The 19,798-nt window shown below is 36.9% G+C and overlaps 1 protein-coding gene across 1 annotated transcript in view; it reads left to right on the top strand.

Annotated features, from left to right (window-relative positions):
• SPAG16 (sperm associated antigen 16) overlaps window positions 1-19,798 on the top strand; it is a 560,091-nt gene that overhangs the window by 274,154 nt on the left and 266,139 nt on the right. The window contains exon 12 of the mRNA XM_036422106.2: window positions 648-833. Within this exon, the coding sequence (XP_036277999.1) occupies window positions 648-833 (186 nt within the window). The remainder of the gene's footprint in view (window positions 1-647; window positions 834-19,798) is intronic.

Genomic DNA, 19,798 nt, shown 5'->3' with positions numbered 1-19,798 from the left:
ATGGGAGACATCTGTAATACTGTGAATAATAAAAAAAAAAACACTTTTTTTTTTAAAAAAGAAAGTCACAGCTTTTTATTTTTTTATTTTTACATCTAATGGTCTAAATGGAAAATTCAAAGACTCATCCTTAACTACCCAGCATTTCAAATCTTTCATCTCTCAAGAGCTAGATCAAATGCCCCCTCAACCCTGATTCACTTATTATTTCATTATCCAAACTCTACTCCTGGGGTATTTACTTAATGCTGACCTACTGGTTCGTATGTTGTTTCTGAAATTGTCCTTGACCTGTGTTTATACTTTCATCATTCTGAGGCTGCCTCATCCACAAAGCCTAACATATAGCCCTGAACCTAATGCATACTAAAAAAATATTGAATTACTGAATTAATTCAGTAGCATATAGGAGAATTAATTTAGAAAGTGTATGACACCGGTTTTATCAACTTGAATTACTAAATAATGTAAGTAAGCATCTAATTGTGTAGACTTAAGATAATAAGACTTAGGCATTTGGACATGCCATTATAAGTAAAATTAAAATATATACAAACACAAGTTACAGAATACAAGCATTCATGAAAAATAAATGACTTGTAAATAGATTTTTTGACAAATTACTTTTTTTTCTTTTTTTCAAACAGTGGCAACATGTTGGCTACTTCAAGTGGTGATACTACAGTGAAATTATGGGACATGACTGGAGGCAATTGCACTTTGACCTTTGAAGGCCATAAACATGCAGTATGGTCCTGCACGTGGCATTCCTGTGGTGACTTTGTGGCTTCATCTTCACTGGATACCACCAGCAAAATCTGGGATGTTAATAGGTAAGAAGTACTTCAAACATTATTCACTTTCTATGTTGATAAATATACATTGATGATGTATGTGTGTGTGTTTTCCCTCAATACTAACACTGGGAAACATTTCTTTTTAAATAAAAAAAACTATTAGTTCATAAAATTGTAGAGAACTACTTAAAAGTTTTGTGAAATCTATTTCTAACTCCATTAGTCTTTGTTTATATAATGGGTTCTTTCCAAATGTAGGTATCAAGATCAAGCCTATGAATTACAATAGAATTGCATCATTAGAAAGCTGTTTATTTTAGGCTAGGTAGAAACAAATACTAATTTTAAACAGGTTGTTAGTCGTTCCTTTTCGCAGGATTATTATCTCTGTATTATCAAACTAACAATTTAATAGACATAAATATGACAGAAATAATTACTTGTTTTAGCTTAGTTTTAATATAATATTTTCCAAATTAAATGCTTCTGGCAATTCACAAATTATAAGAACACAATTAATTGTATCCACAGTCCTATATAATGTCATATGAATATAGAAGCTTTTCATTTTGCTTTTAATTCAAGAAAGACATATTCTATATAATAAAGATGTAATATGCAAATGGTCATTATGCCATGAAGTATAATGACCAACCGTATAACGACCAGATCACGGATCAGCAGGAGGGTGCAATGAGCTACAAGTGGTGGTGGAGAGCTACAGGAGGGGGCAGGACAGAAAGCTCTGAGAGGGGATGTGGAGAGAGGGGTGAGAGGCACTATAGGAGGGTTGGGCTGTGGGCAAAGAGCTACTGGAGGGCAGCAGCAAGCTACTGGTGCACAGATTTGTGCACAGGGCTACTGGTCTATTATGCTCACAGTGTCAAAATACATGTGCTTCGTATCTATTTGGATGATTATTACTTTGTTAGCTATACAAATAGTATATAAAGAGCTGCTCTCAAATATCATGATGGCCTCAGTTCACTAAAGAACTATAAATCATCAGTCAAGTTTCTGATCACTTTAGTTATTGAACAATGTCCAGATTCTAAATATAAGTCATAAGGACTCCTAAAAATTTAGGTAGACAGTTGTCGCTGAGAGCCATTATGGTTTATTTTGAAGAGAAAAGTTGACTGATTCAAAGGTGGACACTCTTACTTTGAGGTCATTTGTAAAAGCTTGAACAAACTCTCTCCATTCTTCCTTGAGTCATGGGCAACATATTTAGAAGAAGGACAGGTAAGGTACTTGCAAAAGGTCAGCAGATTTTTCTGGGAGGATTCATTGACAGTGTGTGCTCTTTCCTGTGGGTAAATTGATTATCTCCTGATGCCATGTGCAGGATATTATGCTATTCTTCCTCAGCACCAAAATCACCCTTCTGTACCAGTTTTGGTGATGCTGAGAATTGGACATTTGCAAACCACATTTTTGCTTTGCCCAGCTGACTTTCTGTTAGGCTTTAGCGATACTTGTAGAAGACAGCAAGGCAGGAGGGGGGAGAGGGGGCTCGCTTCTTCCTGTCTCCTTCCTGTGGGTTCCTTCTGGACGTAGAGTCCCCAGGAGCATCAGCCCAGCAGCAGGTCACCTCAGCGACAGCAGGGCCTTCTCATCTCAGCGGCTGAATCCGGATGGAGGTTTACCCAGTGCCCGCACCACAGGGGCATCATGCCATCATCAAAGACATGCGCCTCAGCAGCTGGGTGCCCTCTTCCCGGAGGTCTGTGCTCCAGCTCTGCACGGCTCCTCCTCTGGGTTGTAGAAAACCAGTATCAGCAGACAAGTAGGAGCCCCACACAGAGGGCTGAGCGTTAGCTCTGCGGGCACCCCTTCCCACGGTTCTGAGTGTCAGTAAGGCTATCCTATTCCCTCGGTCCACTCAGTCCTACAGATAGCAGCTCCTTTCTGCAGTTGGTTTTTCCAGGAAACCTTAATGTTTTCTTTTTCTCTCGTTAGTTACCTAGTGAACAACTTTATATACTGGTGGTTAACAATCCCATGTATTAAATCCTTACTGTTAAAATGATGGGTGCAAATTCTGTATCCTGACTAGACCTGGACAGGTACAGGGCATTGATTAGTGGATAAATAGCATAAGTCACCTGTGTTATAAGATACAGATTAAAAATGTTGGAATATGCTATATGAGGAAACATTTTAGACTTAAAATAATGATAATGTGAGGTATGTTTTAATTTTTAAATGGGTACCATTTGGTTATCTGGATAATCAATCATGTAAATCTTAACTTTATTTTTCTAATTATGTGACCAGATTTTATAAATATTTTCTATAATAGAGTATTGGAATTTTTTAAAACTACTTTATTGAGGTATGACTAACATATAAAAAGCTGTAAATATTTAGTGTAGATAAATTGATGAGTTTATAAAGAATATACTCATGAAGTCATCATCACTAATGTATGCTGTAAATATATCCATCACCTTCAAAAATATATCCCTGCTCTCTTTATCTAATTTAGTGAATTTTTAAACATACTATACAGTAATGTTAACTATTGGTACTATGTTATACAGTGTATATCTCTAGGACTTAGTCATCTTGTATAACTGAAAATTTGATACTAGTATCTAATTTTAATATTTATCACTGGCTCAGATGAGGAGCCTAACAGAAGCTGAGTTCTGTTCTAAAATAGAACATCTCTTCAGATGTGCTTTCACTGTGGTTAAAGGTGGATTCCTAACAGACTCAGCCCTTCTTAGAGTGACTGCAGAGACTTTGGCCTGACAGCTTTTCTCCATGACCCTGATATCTAAATGCTTTCTTCCAACTGATACTCAGTAGAGATTGATATATTAATATTTCTCCTGATTGATGCCAAAAATCCTTTACATTTCAAAATTTCCATCAATGTTAAGAGCTCACTTTCATCATCAAAGACCAAAGACTTGTATTAATTTTGAAGCTGAGGGACTAGACACATTTTAACAAATAATGGAGAAATTGATTATTTATATAATGATTACTGATATATCTTTCACAGCTAAAATCAAAGCACTAAACTGTACATTCTGATTTTGCATGAATCAATGCTGTGTAGATATATCTACTAGTGTCTGCTTTTTAGATTTCATAGGTTAATGGAACCAGCTTAGTGAGTTAAGGGGAGTGGTTATTTGCCTTGGTGAGATTTTGGTAGTAGAAGCTGTTCTGTTCTGGATCAAATACTCTAATCTTGATGCCATATGTTCTTGATAAGACAAATTACATTGATAGGCTGTGCTGTTCACCAAACTAGGACAAGTTTAGACTATATTGTTCTCTCTTACACTTTACCTTACCCTTAGAACCCCTGGCCCTAGCCCTTCAACTGCTCCTGACTTGGGCATTATCTACCAAGATCACCTCATTAGCTCCTTATCAGAAAGTTGGATAACTGGTAATTATAATTCATGTAAAAAAATCCAGATCAAGAGCCACTTTTGCTAAATCCTAATAAGATCAATAGTTGTGGGACCCTTCGTCTGGATGATCAGCACTCCATGAGATTTCTACAAATAATTAACAATAGCACTTAGATGATCTTCTTAATGATCATTTGTAAAAAATGGAAATTTTTATGTGTTTCAATTTGTGATCACTTATTTCTGCATACACACACACACACACACACACACACGCACACACTGTTGTATCCTAAAGTAGAGTGTTTGACAAATGGCAGTTTTGTTGCATGAATTGATTAAAAAAAGAATAAATCAACACATACATAGAATAAAATGTTCTCCTTGCTCCCACCCACATTCAAACTATAATTTAATTGTCTTATTCTATATGAATCTGTTAAGTGATGAAAAAAGGATAAGAAAATCAGAAAATATCGCAGTAGACTATAAAAATAATTTGTGTTTATTTAAATTATACGATTATCAGTAAGTATTCATGAAATGAATTACCTGGCTATATTATAGACATTAGAATATTATAATATTCCATTACTGCCCTCAGTGAAATTACAAGTAATTTTAAAATGTAGATATTTTGAAGCAGAGAATATACATTGTATCTGCAATTGATAATATCAGGTAGGGTGTTCTGGTTTACCTCTGGCTGTCTTTCTTTAGCTGAGTAGCTATTCTACACCATTACAGTGATATTTGGAAGGCAGACCATGTGCCTGCTTTAGAGCTTGCAAGGAAGGGACTGAACCAAAGTTACTGAGTGTAGCTGCCCCCACTGCTTTTAACAGAATACTACACAGAGAGGAAGTGAGCTGGTTGTATAGTAAAGAAGGAAGGAAAATAGTTTTGTAAAATTTAACAGCTTCTGGACCTCCAACAATTGCCTTTATATCCAAATGTATTGTTTCCTCGAGAATAAGTTTAGAGAGAAAAATGAAGCAGGTTTGGAAACTTTGTTTAGGACAGTAATTTGTGATTACTGCTGCACTGCATTGACTGTAAGCAAATATATCGGAAGCCTACTAAGTATTTGAGAGAAGTATATTGACAAAGAAACCACGAATCCATGCCTAAGATTCCCATGACTCTTCAAACTCAACTTCAGGGCCTGAATTCACATCCAGAGGAAATGGACTCATGGTGTTTTACAATCCTCGGTGGAAGCACAAACCACAGCACCCACATCAGATGTGGCCATAGAGATAATGGTCAAGGGAAACCCTTGGCTGTGGAATAAACCTACAGGCCACAGAGGACAGTGGACAAAGCATCTCCTCGGAGGGAGAGAGGCATGATCCAATCAAAGAGTGACCTCAGAGCCCTGGCCAGGTTCCCCGTGATCCTGCCCAGAGTTCTATCTCATGTGTTTTCCGTTTTTCTACCTTTTGTACTAGAGTTTGTGTTGCAGTTATTTTGTCTTTGCTGCTGGTGGTAGAGGAGGCAGAAAATTTGGCTTTTATTTTTTTGGTCACCAGAACACAAGTGACACCTCTGACCCCCTTGGAGCAGATTGTGTGTCATACAGAGATCAAGGGCTGCGAAATCCATGCAGTAAACGAGTGTGACTTGTGTTGTCTCCTTTTGGGGGGACGGAGGGAGCAGTGACTACCCTGCCAGTGGAAGGAAGGATGGAACAGATATTTGCTGAGCAAAAAGCCAAGCTATGGCAGATACCATCAGCTGTTTGCCAGATTCTCCTTCCATGTTAGTGGGGCCTTGGCTGCCTGTTAAAATGGTACTTTTCAGCCTTCCTTTCAGTTGTGTAGTTATGTCAGTACATTCTGTACAGTAGAATATGAGTTTAATGATAGATGCCATTTCTACATTCTTCCCTCCTTGTGGTCGGATGGAATATCAGTGGCAATGGCCAGTCATCTTAGAAGCCAGTTACGGAAAATGACAGAGCAGTCCTCAGCCTGCTTGAAGTAAAGCCACTCCCACCTCCCAGACCAGTTAGCCTTCATCATTCTCTGCATTCTTTAGCAGCAAGAAAATAATGGGGAGTATTGAGGAGAGGGAGGGGAAGAGCTCAATCAAAGAACCTGTATGTATGCACATAAGCACAACCAATGGACACAAGACACTGGGAGATGGAATGAGGATATGTGACAGGGCATAGGGGAGGCTAGGGGAAGGTCAATGGAGGAAAAAAAGGGAGATATATGTACTACTCTATGTAATACTTTAAACAATAAAAAATGAAAAAAAATTATTGTATTTGAGATATTATATTTCTAGCCTATTTATTATAGCAGTTGAGCCTGTCCAGTCCAATATAGACATTTGGTAAGTAGTTTTTAGGTGATGTTTTCCTTTCATGACATATTAATAAGTCAACAAAGAGAAACCCTGAAATATTCTCAAAATTATTTGGACAGGGTAGTAACAGACAGTCTATGCTTATAATGGTTGGCTCTACAGCTCCCTGTAATTTTATTTTTCCTTTCCCTCTCTTCTTTTCCTTGGACTTTGCTTTCTATCATGTTGGAACTATGAGTTCTTACTTGCTAGTGATAATGCAAGTTGAGAAACTATCTTATATGCAAGTTAATCCCTATAAAAATAGCTGTAAATTATAAGAAAATATGCAACTATAATATATTATTTTCTATTAGTGGGAATCTGATTTAATAATTATTTCACTTAAACAATAAAAAGCACTGAGGATCACAATTTTATAGTAGCTTGACCATAGCTTGACCATATTTACTGATGCGAATAGATTTTGTTGACTGCAGTCAAGCTGATGGAATACAAATAGTGCCTTCCATGTGGGTGCCCTAATAAGTTTTAAAATTTATTTATAAATCCGATAAATATGCATTCAGTACTTACTCTGCTATGTACATTGTTTTAACCACTAAGCTATGGCAGTGAACAAAATAGAAAAACAAAACAAAACAAGAAAACTCTCATAGACAGCATTCTATTGGGAATCAGAAAAAAAAGACAAATAAAAAATTGTATGTACAGTATTTATTAAAAAAAATATGGACGTCAGAAAGGATTGGTGAACACTGGGAAGAATTGCAATATTAAACTAGATGGTCAGGGAAAGTCTCAGTGTATACACATTTGGATAACCTGAAGTAAGTGCTGCAACAAGCCAATAAAATGTCTAGAAGAATATCCCAAGCTCTTGTGGATATTAACTCTCTCATGACGGTAGCAACAGCAAGACAGCCAGTGTGACTGGAGTAGAATGAGCAGATGAGTGAATGGTAGAAGAAAGGCAGTTCGATGGGTTATAACACGGCCTTATAGCACATGTGAGTGACTTTGACCTCAATGAGATGAGAAACTACTGGGTGGTTTTGAACAGTAGAGCCCCATAGTACGTTTTACATTTTAGCAGACTGTCCCTGGTTACCTTGTTGAGAACAGACGATGGCAGAAAAAGGAGTGGGGCATAAGGATGAAGACAAAAAGACCAGCTGGGAAGCTATTGTAACAGTCCAGAAAAATTACAGAGAAGGCTGGAAGCATAATGCGAACAATAAAGGTGATAAAAATTTGTTTTTATTCTGGATAGATTTGGAAGATAAAGCCAATAGGAATTGCTGACATATCGTTGGTTGTGAGAAAGAGAAACAAACAAACCAACCAACAAACAAAAAAACACACTTGTTAAATTTTGAAACACCTGAAAAGCAAAGATTTATTCTCTTTATATTGGAACACTAATGTAAACCTTATAAAAAGGCTTTTCCAACCAGATTCATCAACTGGAATTCCAGAACCTCTGTGAAAATGAGGAATGCCTTCACATTGTCTATCTAAGATGTCATTTCCATCAGAGACTGGAATGCTTCTTTCTACCCAACAGCATTGCTTTCTTTATAATTCAATAATTCATTTTCCAATCATAATCCCTGGGCTGAGATGAAGTAAATGAGAGGCTATTAATAATGGGAACAGTTAAAATTTAGAAAAAAATGTGAAATATTAAGATATCTTTATAATGAGTTTTCTTAATAAAATGTCCTGTAAACTTCTTTGGGGCAAATAACGGAGTCTAAAATGGAAGGATTACTTTTCCTTTATTATAAAATTAGTAATAATAAGAAGGCACCAAATAAGTTATAAAAAATGAGGTTTAGTATTTATAATAGGAAGTATTTCATTAATAATACATTTCATGTTCTTTATGATTCATTTGCAAAGTTGGATATTTTAGAAATGAAGAACATATTGTACAATATTAATGGTTTTAAAACATAATGTAAGAAGCATGGAGACTCCAGGGCATAGAATATCATATATTAATGCCTGTCTTGTAAAGACACCCCCCCACCCCCCCACAGTTTGCCTTCTTATACTTGAAAAGGCACCCACGGTATATATTAATGCACTGCCGAAGCTGCTCTTGAAACATAATTATGTTACATTAAAAGAAATGGTAACACTGAAATTGACCTCTTGTGATCAATTTATCCTGTTCTAAGAATAATAAATCAATTCTTACATCTTCTTGGATTTTCATTTATATTCAAGTTAATTGTTCCCCTTTGAAATATAGACTTAAAGTTATACCTAAGTATTATTGAACTTAAATATATGGAGAGGCCCAAAAAATGAATACCATATTTCCCCCAAAACACTGTATAACTAATAAGTACTATTCAAGAAGGGTCTTTTTTAGGGATAAAAATACATGTTAAAGCTAAATTTAGATTTATATTTTTAATTAAGTTTAATTTTATTCCAGACTTTAGATGGAATTCCATTTCTAAACCCATGAGGTTAGAAGGCCAGAACTAGATCCTTTGTGGCTGATCTTTGTGAAAAATAATAATAATAATAATAATAATAATAATAATTAGGATAGTAATATGAAAAGGACCACTTTGCTATAGCCTGGCTTTATCTACTGTAGAATATAACTAACTAGAGTAGGGGTGTCGAACTCAATCAGAGAAGGGGCCAAAATCTAAAATCCAGCCTAAATCGCGGCCGAATGGTTTACTGAACAGTCATAAACTGTCATTGTGATGGAAACACAGTGGAGTGCAGTGATGACAGCGCGGTGCGGGCCACATTGCAAGGCCTGGCGGGATGGATTTGGCCCATGGGCCTTGTGTTTGACACATGTGAACTAGAGGCCTGATTCACGACATTTGTGCAAGAGTAGGCCTTCCTTCCCCTGGCTGCTGGCACCAGCCTCCCTCTGGCACCCAGGACCCGGCTTCCCCCTGGCTTCATCTGGAAGGTTGTGCAGAGGAACGCCCTGGTCTAATTAGCATATTATGCTTTTATTATTATTATAGATGATTTGGTGTTTATGAACTCCTTTATTTTTTTCTTGCCTGTGACGCTCTTTGTCCTTCCATTCTAAATGATAGCCTTGCCTGGTGGGGTAATATTGGTCGTAGATCCTTGCTTCTAAGTTTAGATTTCATCTAGCAAGTTATGCCATGATTAAAAAATTGGGAAGCTCTAAACTAATATGGCTTTGGGTGTTAAACTGTATATTAGAAATAATTGGGAAGAGTATTGATGGAGCTAAAAATATTCCAATAACACTTAATATAGGTATTTTATAACATGTTATAATATTACTCTACTAGAGGCCCAGTGCATGAAAGTCAGGGGAAGGGGTCACCTCAGCCCATCCTGTACCTTCTCCAATTCAATACCCCTTGGGGGATGTCAGACATTCCCCTCACAATCCTGGATGCTGGCTCCTAACTCGCTTGCCTGCCTGCCTGATCACCCCCAACTGCTTCCGCCTGCCAGCCTGATCACATTCTACCTGCTCCCCTGATTAACACCTAACTGGTCCCCTGCCAACCCAGTCACCCCCAACTGCCCTCCGTGGCTGGTCTGATCACCCCCAATTGTCCTCCCCTTTAGACTTGGTTCTCCCAACTGCCCTCCCCTGCAGGCCTGGTTCACTCTAACCGCCCACACCTGCAGGCCTGGTTACCCCCAACTGCCCTCCTCTGCTAGCCCAGTCACCCCTAACTGCCCTCCCCTACAGGCCTTTTCGCCCCCAACTATCCTCCCTTGGAGGCCTCGTCCCTCCCAACTACCCTCCCCTGCCAGCCATCTTGTGGTGGCCATCTTGTGTCCATATGGGGGCTGCCATCTTTGACCACATGGGTCAGCCAGCTTGTGTGTTGGAGTGATGGTCAATTTGCATGTTATCTCTTTATTATATAGGATTAATATAAATACATTGAGTTTGAATCCTCAACTTTAATTTTAGAATGCATAAATATTTTACCACCTCAAGTATGATAAATATCATTTAACCAAATAATGTTTTATTTATTAATTATGCTTTATCTATGATTCCAAAACCAAAATTGTAGTAAATCATTTATTTGAAACAGCAAAAATTGCCCAGCCAGTGTGACTCAATGGTTGTCAACCCATGAACCAAGAGGTCACCTGCTTGATTCCTGGTCCGGGCACATGCCTGTTGTGGGCTTGCTATTCCCAGTAGGGGGCATGCGGGAGGCAGTGGATCAATGTTTCTATCTCTATCCTTTTTCCTTCCCCTCTCTCTAAATCAATAAGAACATAAAAAAATTTAAATTTAAATTAAAAAAAAAAAAACAACAGCAAAAACTGTTAGCATGCCCCTGAAAAATTATTTTGGAATTACTGAAATGGTTTTCATATAAAGAAAACTCTAAGATTTTATTTGTTACTCAAAGGAATTGAATATCTAATTGCATCACATCAAAATAAAATGCAAACTAGTTTATATAAAAATAGTAAGCAATAAAGTTTTAGGCAGAATAAACTACTTTCATATAAAATCATGTTGTTAGATACAAAATACGCCCTATTTAGATAATAAAGGGGAATTTGTTCTGTTCAATAAACCACCAGGGAATAAAATTTTTATAGAAATTTTAAATAGTACTTGATACTGTCTGAAAGAAGTGTGTGCAAAATTCTAACATGCACCAATAAGAGCAGAACATGGCATGCCCTCAGTAGAAAGTGAAGCAGACTACCTTCAGTCACGGATTCTGGAATGGTTGACCCATGGATCTAGCCTTTGGTTGCCTTAGAACATCCTGTGGGAAGCCAGACCTCTGGCAGGATTCCACCTTCTAGAAAAGTCATGCCTTCTGATTGACCTGTAATCTCTTGCGTTACTTACTAGGTTTGACCACAGGTTTACTAAATATTGCTTTTTAGTGAGAAATTTATTATTCAAATCTTCAATATTTACCAACTACATACCTAGCCAGCCACACGTTTTAAATTATATAAAATACAAATTTTATTAGGTACCCAAACCACCCAGTTAAGGTAGTTTAATGCACTTTCCACATGAAGAATCAACCTTCCTTTGATGCTTCTATTTCAGTTTGGGTTGGGGTTATCAGGGTTGTTGTCTTTTTAGTAAGAAAGAATATGATGAAATTTAGAATAATATACATTGGCAAAAAACAATATAAAGTGCTATTCAGTAGTTATAATTAGAAATAATTATTCTAAGAGATGTTGTATGCCACTCTGCTTATATTTAAACTTTCTACCACTGGCTAGTAAAATGCAAATCTAAATTATGTGTTGTCTAAGTGTACAGACAAATTCAGAGGGATCTACAGATTGTTTTTTTTTTTCTTAAATTAAGTAATGCAGACATTTAAATATTATTCTTGAAGATGTAGAGTGAGTTAATTATAGTTATTTTATGTATTACTGTCTGAATACATGTCCAACTAAAATTTCTTAACCATAAATTTAAGATTTACAGTTGTTGTTGGAAACTCATGGTGATTATGCAAATGTGCATTTTAAAAGGTGAAATGTTTTAGCTTAGAAACACAAAACATATCTTTATGTGAAAGCTTTAACTACTGTACAAGAAAGTGGGTAGTTGATATTTTTTACTTTGCCCAGATTTTTGACAAGTTTATAAAAACACTTTTTAGGAAATATCAGTCAGTATCTCCAGAATAAATGTAACTTTACTATTTTACATACATAAATTAATATATTATAAGTATATGCAAAACTCTAATAGTAAATTTTATGTCTGCACCTGAAGATACGGCCTATATGAATTATAAGTCCCGTACACAAATCACACTTACTAATAAATACATGTTAGAAACCTATGTAGTCATCACTACACCTTGTTCTAATTTCCTTCTACTTATGTCTGAGCAGGTAATGATATCTTAGTCTTAAGACTTGCCATGATATATCCAACAATAAATTGACTCTTAACTATCTGAATTACCGTGGTTCTTGTCTATGTTCATGTTCTACCTACAAACCGTATCCCAAAAGTGTAACTGATTGTTTACCATCCTTTAAGGGGCCATGCATTAATAAGGCTAACAGCTATTGTGTTTATTTGGTTCACTACAGTAAAGCCAGTCATTATATTCTAGATATTGTCTACATATCCACCAATCATAATTGTTCTCTCACACCTGATATCCATTCTACTGTATGCACTAGGACTCAATGCCATTCATCAGCTAAATATTCCATATCCTCAATCTCTTCAATATACTCTTTTATCTTCTTACTTAACTATCACCCCTTGAGGAAATTGAGTTCCTTTTCTAATGGAGCCTGAGACTTCCTCCTCTTAATTCTTCCCCAAATATTTGCAATCCACAGTGAATACTAAGCATGTAGATCCCGACCTTGAGGTGCATATATAAGATTTATTTTTGAGTTTTGTGCATATCTATAATATATTACTGCTTAATGATCACACTCTGTCCCCAACCCTAACATTTGTCAACCACTGATTTGTGCTTCATCACTATTATTGTCAATTCAGTTCTTAAGTCAATTGAATCCTACAATATGTGGTCATCTTCAGTTGGCTTGTTTCTATTTTGCAAAATGTCCTTGATCCCTAGCTGGTTTGGCTCAGTGGATAGAACATTGGCCCGAGGACTGAGGGGTCCCAGGTTTGATTTCAGTCAAGAGTTTGTACCTTGGTTGCAGATTCCCCAGCCCTGGTCAGGGTACATGCAGTAGGCAACCAATCAATGCCTCTCTCTCCCATGGATGTTTCTCTCTCTCTCTTCCTCTCCCTTCCACTCTCTCTAAAAGTCAATGGAAATTTTTTTTTTTTCAGTTTATGTTGTTCATGTAAAACTTCAGAAGGAAGGTAGGGAAAGTGGGGGAAGGAGGAGAGATCAACCAAAGGCCTTATATGCATGCATATAGGCCTAATCACTGGACACAGAAAACAGGGGGGTGAGGCCATGAGTGGGGGGTATAGGGGAGTTCTGGGGAGATAAGGACACATATGTAATAACTTAATCAATCAATAAATTAAAAATTTAATGGGAAAATATCCTCAGGTAAGGATTAACAACAACAACAACAACAACAACAAAATACTCTATGGAGCCTCTAATAGTTAACAATGTCATATTATTTCATGTTCTGTCTCACATTTTCACTTAGAATTTATGCTTAAATCTTTACCCTTTTTGAAAGTAAAATTACTTTTACATTTCACATATATTTCTCTTAGAGTTATTCTATAGATACCAAATTAATAAAGTATTCTCCCACAACTCCTCTCTTTAGTAAGATAGGTACTTACAGTGTTTCAACTGGAATGAATGGTTCCTTGTAACGTTTCACTCCTTGTCCTCTGCTGCAGGGTCTGTCTGGCTTGTCTTTGCCTAGCCATACTGAGTGTGAACTAAAGGAAACTGAGCACCTGTGAGACTTTCTTTAGATGGTCACTGCATTACAAGACAAGGTGATGAGAGAAAACAAAATAGATGGAAATTGTGTACACATACATGTACCTTGTTATTTTCGGGGAGCTAAATCACCACTCAACTATCACACTTATTTTTTTTATTTTTACTCCTCCAACACTGGATAACTGGATTCTCTGAGAAATTCAAAGCATCTTGCCAGAATGATCACCATTTCTTACTTTTAAACATATATTTGTTTGCCCTATGAGGAAAGGTCTTTGGTACTCAGTCCTTCTGAAGGCAACTAAGTTTTAACTGGAGCATTGAAAGAATATTCTCCCTGAATAATATTTACCTCCAATTATTATTTACCATGTCTACATGTCCCCGTTTTTGTCTTTTTTAATCTTTAACAGATGATATGTTTCGTTTATATAATCGAGAGAGAGAGAGAGAGAGAGAGAGAGAGAGAGAGTGAGAGAGAGGTGAGAGAGATGATTTGAATCCCATACACATCCCAAATGGGGCTCCAACCTGCGACCTAGACATGTGCCCTCTCTGGGAATCGAACCCACAATCTTTTGGTGCACAGGGGATACTCCAACCACCTGAGCCCCCTGTCCGGGGCCTGTTCCTTTGGTTGTATAATCAGGTGTATGAAAGCAGGTTCGAGTCTGACAAAATTAAATAAGCACAAACACTATCTACGGGCTATTTTCTAAGATTAATATTAATGCTAATTATGATGATTTTTCTCTCTCTGCCACTTTAGCAAATCTTTGCCATATAACGCCACTTCACCAAGTACAAGCCTTACATGTGTGAACAAAATGTAGCCTTTATTCAGATGACACAAAATATATAATGTTGGATCAGAAGTAACGGAAGCCTCTTTCACTGCATATATCTGTAGTTAGGTGACAGGAACTGACACATATTTCTTATTCATGAGTTCTACTGCACCAGAAGGAGGATTCAACTGAATCTTAAAACTGTTATCAACCCTTAATATATTCGAGCTTGGAATTAAGCAAGCTCATCTATTGTACCAAAGGAAATTTCTGTGCAATGGCTGCTTCACACATCAGTGCTTCTCATTTGGATTCCAGTTCCTGTGGACTGTGACAATCTTTGCAAATTATCTATATTCCCTTTCCTCTTCTAAAAATTAAGGTAAAAAATAAGAGTTTGAAAACAAAACCTCACACTGTGCATTGATTTTCTTTTTCTCTTCTTATGGTCAGTTTTTGCCCTAATACTGTGTATGTGGACGAAAGAGAGGGGTACACATGCACATACATCCCCATCTCAGTGGTAGACCATTCCCCTTCATCTGTGGTCTACTTTAGTTTACTATGAGCCCAGGTCACATTGCTCTTGAACAATGGCCTCTCCTGTTCAGAAGGTCTTCAGAGCATTGCAATGATGTCAGTGGCTTCCAAATCGCCTCTATAACTTCTTACGACATTTTAAACACATTATATCTCTTCTGCTTTAGAAATACTTTGTTTCCCATTTCCCCTTTGACATAGTTTTCCTTAGAATATATTTGGCATACTTTGAATAGTATTTAATGTCAAAAATACTTTTAGTTTGATAACCAAGGTTCTTAAATGACAGTGCTCATATTCAAATGTGCGGTAACAGGAATCAAATTCTGCTTTTCAAATTAAAGAATTCATAATTTGGGCATGGATGGCACATAAACTCTCAATAAGTGAGAAAATTGAACATTTCTGAAAATACATAATCTACTTTCCTTTTATAAAAACCTGTATTATTTAAAATTTGGCTACTTTAGATGACATAAAATAAACATTCTAACAGAAATGTCAATTAAATTAAACTGAATTTAAAATTAATCTAATTAGCAGAAATATAGAGTGTTTATAAATTAAAGATCCCAGTAATAACATGTTCCTTTAAGGTAGAAAAATGCTCAAAATCAACATAGCATAGCAAGCTCACCATGATTTCTCCAATGTCTAATGTAAGTAGTTATACAACATACAAAAGATGTAAGTACATAAATACAGTAAATATAAATAAGCAAAGGCATGCTTGGCCCAAGTTTAATGCCCACTCTTAATTTCATTTATTTATATTATACTTCCAGAAAATAATTAAACTGCTGTATAAGAATAAACAAAATAAGACAGAAGAGTGGAAATTAAAGTTGAAAGAAATAAGAGATGATAAACATTGTGGAATAAAAAAAAATGGAAACAGGAATATACCAAAATGCATGCCGTAATAACTCCCTTCTCAACTCTGAGTAACACTCAGCTTTAAGCTTTCACCTGGCCATGCAAAGGACACTGCATATGTATAAGTGAAAATGTTTGAGATGCAATCAATCTAAGCATTAAAGGGAAAAACACAGCTGTGTCAGTAGTAGTGAGGAAGAGTTTTTGTCAGGGATTGCAGATGGTACATGAAACAATGATATCAACAGTACTGGATCCATGCTGCCACATGGCTGAAACTGGAGGTGTACATCCCATAAAATGATCTCATAAAATGATCCCATAAAGGATCTACCCTTACCCTTATTCCTGGAAGTTTTGACCCTACAAACTCTTTGTAATTTGGTAAAGGAAAATTTATTTTTAAAATTATCAGGCAAAATAAGACATAAGAAAAATGACACTGCCCCGTCCGGCAAGCTCAGTTAGTTAGAGAGCATCATCATAATATGCCAAGGTTGTGGCTTTGATCCCTGGCCAGTACGCATACAAGAACCAACCAATGAACGCATAGATAAGTAGAACAACAAGTCAATGTTTCTCTCTTTCTCTCCTTTCCTCTCTCTCTAAAATCAATAAATAAAGTGTTTTTTAAATTCTCTTTTAAAAAAGAAAAAAGTGACAGAAAGAATTCCATAATGGGAAGAAGGTAGAGTAGAAATTGATACATTACATATTAAATATACAATATGCTGAGCATATAAAAATGATTCTAAAGCTACTATCATTAGAATAGGAGCTTAGACAATTAGTAAATGTTTAGGAAAAACTCTCAAATTTACATAATTATTTTCCTGTATAAATCATAGATGTCAATAAACAAAAGAACTAAAATTATAAAATAAAATATCACTGGGTGATGCATATGGGGTTATGCAAAATAGATTTACTGTTGTGAGAACATGAAGCACAGTGTTTATTATTATTTATTAATTACTGTATTATTTTCCAAATGAGCAACTGTAAACCTACTTTTAACAACCCCTGTATAACAAAACATTAATTTACTTTATAATAAGAAAAGTGCCCCAATATTAGATTCGGTGTTAAAGCAGAAACAAAACGCTATAATCCTTTCAAGAGTATTAATATAAAGATAGCTGAGAGTAAGGGAAAGAAATAATATTCTTCAGTATACCAAGATGTTACAAATACTTTTTTTGAAGTTGTGTGATTAAGGGTGATTCTAGTTTTTCTAACATGTCTTTGCATATTTTCAAGTCTTCTACAATATGCATTTATTTAGTTAATAATTAGGAAAAGGCATTATTCAAAATAATAATGAAAAAAAAATAATGCCTTTCTTAGACCCTAGAAATGTTTGAATGAATTACATCACATGCTTCTTGGCTGTTTTCTTGATTGTTTTTCCCGTCATCTGACCACCTTTGCTTTCTCTGTCTTGATTGATATGGCCCTTGACCTGCTATGGCCACCTCTGTTCCTGTGCTCACCGAGGGGAGCAGGAGGGGGATGAAATTCACATCCCAGCAGTAATTGCCTTGTCTTCTGGGTCCTAGCTGCTTACAAGTGACATGGAGCATTGGGAAATTCCTTTTGAGCTGGAGGTTTAACTATATTCAGCAGGAGGATCTGTTTCAACTTGGAATAGTTTGGTTCAATCCGGTTCTACTTCCTTTGCCTATAAATAAAGTAGTTGTCATTCCTGTGATTTTTACATTGGAACCTATTATATCCTTCAACATACTTAATGTAGCTATTCTCTTTTGCACTCCTCTAAAAGAACCAACAAAATATGACAGAAGAGTAGAAATTAAAGTTGAAAGAATGTACTAGATCATAAAAATGTACTAGACCCTAGCACTTTATGTGGACCTCAGAGAATATGACAGTCATCAAATCTATTTATCTCACCTTTGGTATTCATTAGGAAATTGGTTTCCTCTCACTTTGCGTTTTACCCAATAAAGCCTCAAGTCCAGTAAAGCCAAATCTCAAAGGTAAATAAAAAGATTAAAGGAGCCGAAACCGGTTTGCTTCAGTGGATAGAGCATCAACCCACGGACTGAAAGGTCCCAGGTTTGATTCCACTCAAGGGCATGTACCTTGGTTGTGAGCACATCCCTCGTGGGGGATGTGCAGGAGGCAACTGATCGATATTTCTCTCTCATTGATGTTTCTAACTCTCTATCCCTCTTCCTTCCTCTCTGTAAAAAATCAACAAAATGTAAAAAAACAAAACAAACAAAAAAAACCACAAAAAGATTAAAGGAAAGAAAATAAAAAACATTAAAATTACAGATGAATGATTTATAAGATTTTTAAATATTCAGATTTACCACAGCTATGCGGGGGCAGGAAAGACTGTCTTGATTTGTGATCCTAAGATCAATTTTAAATGTATACTTTAACATAGAATAATGTAAAAACATAGTAAGATTCTTTAACTTTTGTGAAAAGGACAAAAATGTAAATTGTACTCTAATCTCTATGATTACTAATTGTAAAGGTAATTATAAATTAAGTTGTCATACTTTATGTTGATTATAGGTAGCATTTTAGTTTTAAGTAAACTTTATATTATGAAAGCATAGTATTTTATGGACTTTATAGACATTTTATTATTTGCTGAGTCTGAATAATCATTGTGCATAGTACATTTAGGCCAATTTTATAGTACTTGAAGAATGATAGCAGTTTTTTAAATGATAATAGGGGTTTATAATGGTTGTGCCTCCTTTTATGACATATCTGATTGATTAATTTAATGGCCAATTATTAATATACTAGTGACCCCATGCATGGATTCATGCATGTTGAAAGGAAATTAATCAGAAGGTGGCTGGCTGAGCAGGATTGGCGAGATGAGCCAGACACGCCCTGGAGCCAACCTCCCACAGTTCCTCTCCAGCATCCTCGGAGTAAACAGGTCCTTCTGGCAGGTGAGGCCCCTCGGCCTGGCCTGCGGGGATTGGAAACTAGCTCTCTGACATCGCCCGAGGGGTCTCAGAGTGTGAGAGGGCACTCTGCAAAGTTGCTGTTATACAGAGTATGGAGCATAAATGCACGTGTGGAATAAACCAGAGTTAGGGCTGACAGTGTCCCAGCAACAACATAACCCATGAATGAAGGTGGGATTCCTCATGAAGAATCGAGCTCCCTCCTCTTTAGTATCAGGGTGAGTCACCCAAGAACTGCCGCTGCCAAGTCACTGCAGCTCAGCATACTCTGTGTTGTCTGACCCCTGGTGGCCAGTGCACATCATAGCGACTGGTTGGAATGTCAGACATTTAGCATATTAGCCTTTTATATACATAGACTAGAGGCCCAGAGCACGAAATCGTGTGGTAGGGTCCCTAGGGCCTAGCCTCCTGCCATCAGGGCCATCTTCTGCCCATTCACCAGGCCCTAGGCCAAATGTCACCTCCGCCACCAGGCTGTCAGCCCGTTGGGATCACCAGCTCATCCCCGGCTGCTCTGGGGCTCAAGCCTGTGGGAAAGTGGGTGCTGGTGACTTCATCTCCATGTGCATGTGCCAGGCTGGCAACTGATGGAACGAGCTGCCCACTCAGGGTTGCTCATGTGGGTGCTGCCACTGCTGCTGCTGCTGCTGCCTCTACAAAGTTGCTGTCTGAAGCTTGAGGTGCTGATGGAATCTGCAGGATGTGCCCGGGACCTACTTGCCCCAGTGTGAGTGGCCAGGAGTGGGC

The sequence above is a fragment of the Pipistrellus kuhlii genome, unplaced genomic scaffold (assembly GCF_014108245.1).
Source record: "Pipistrellus kuhlii isolate mPipKuh1 unplaced genomic scaffold, mPipKuh1.p scaffold_m20_p_7, whole genome shotgun sequence".
In the NCBI taxonomy this organism is placed as follows: domain Eukaryota; kingdom Metazoa; phylum Chordata; class Mammalia; order Chiroptera; family Vespertilionidae; genus Pipistrellus; species Pipistrellus kuhlii.
This window is presented reverse-complemented; position numbering and strand designations above follow the sequence as displayed.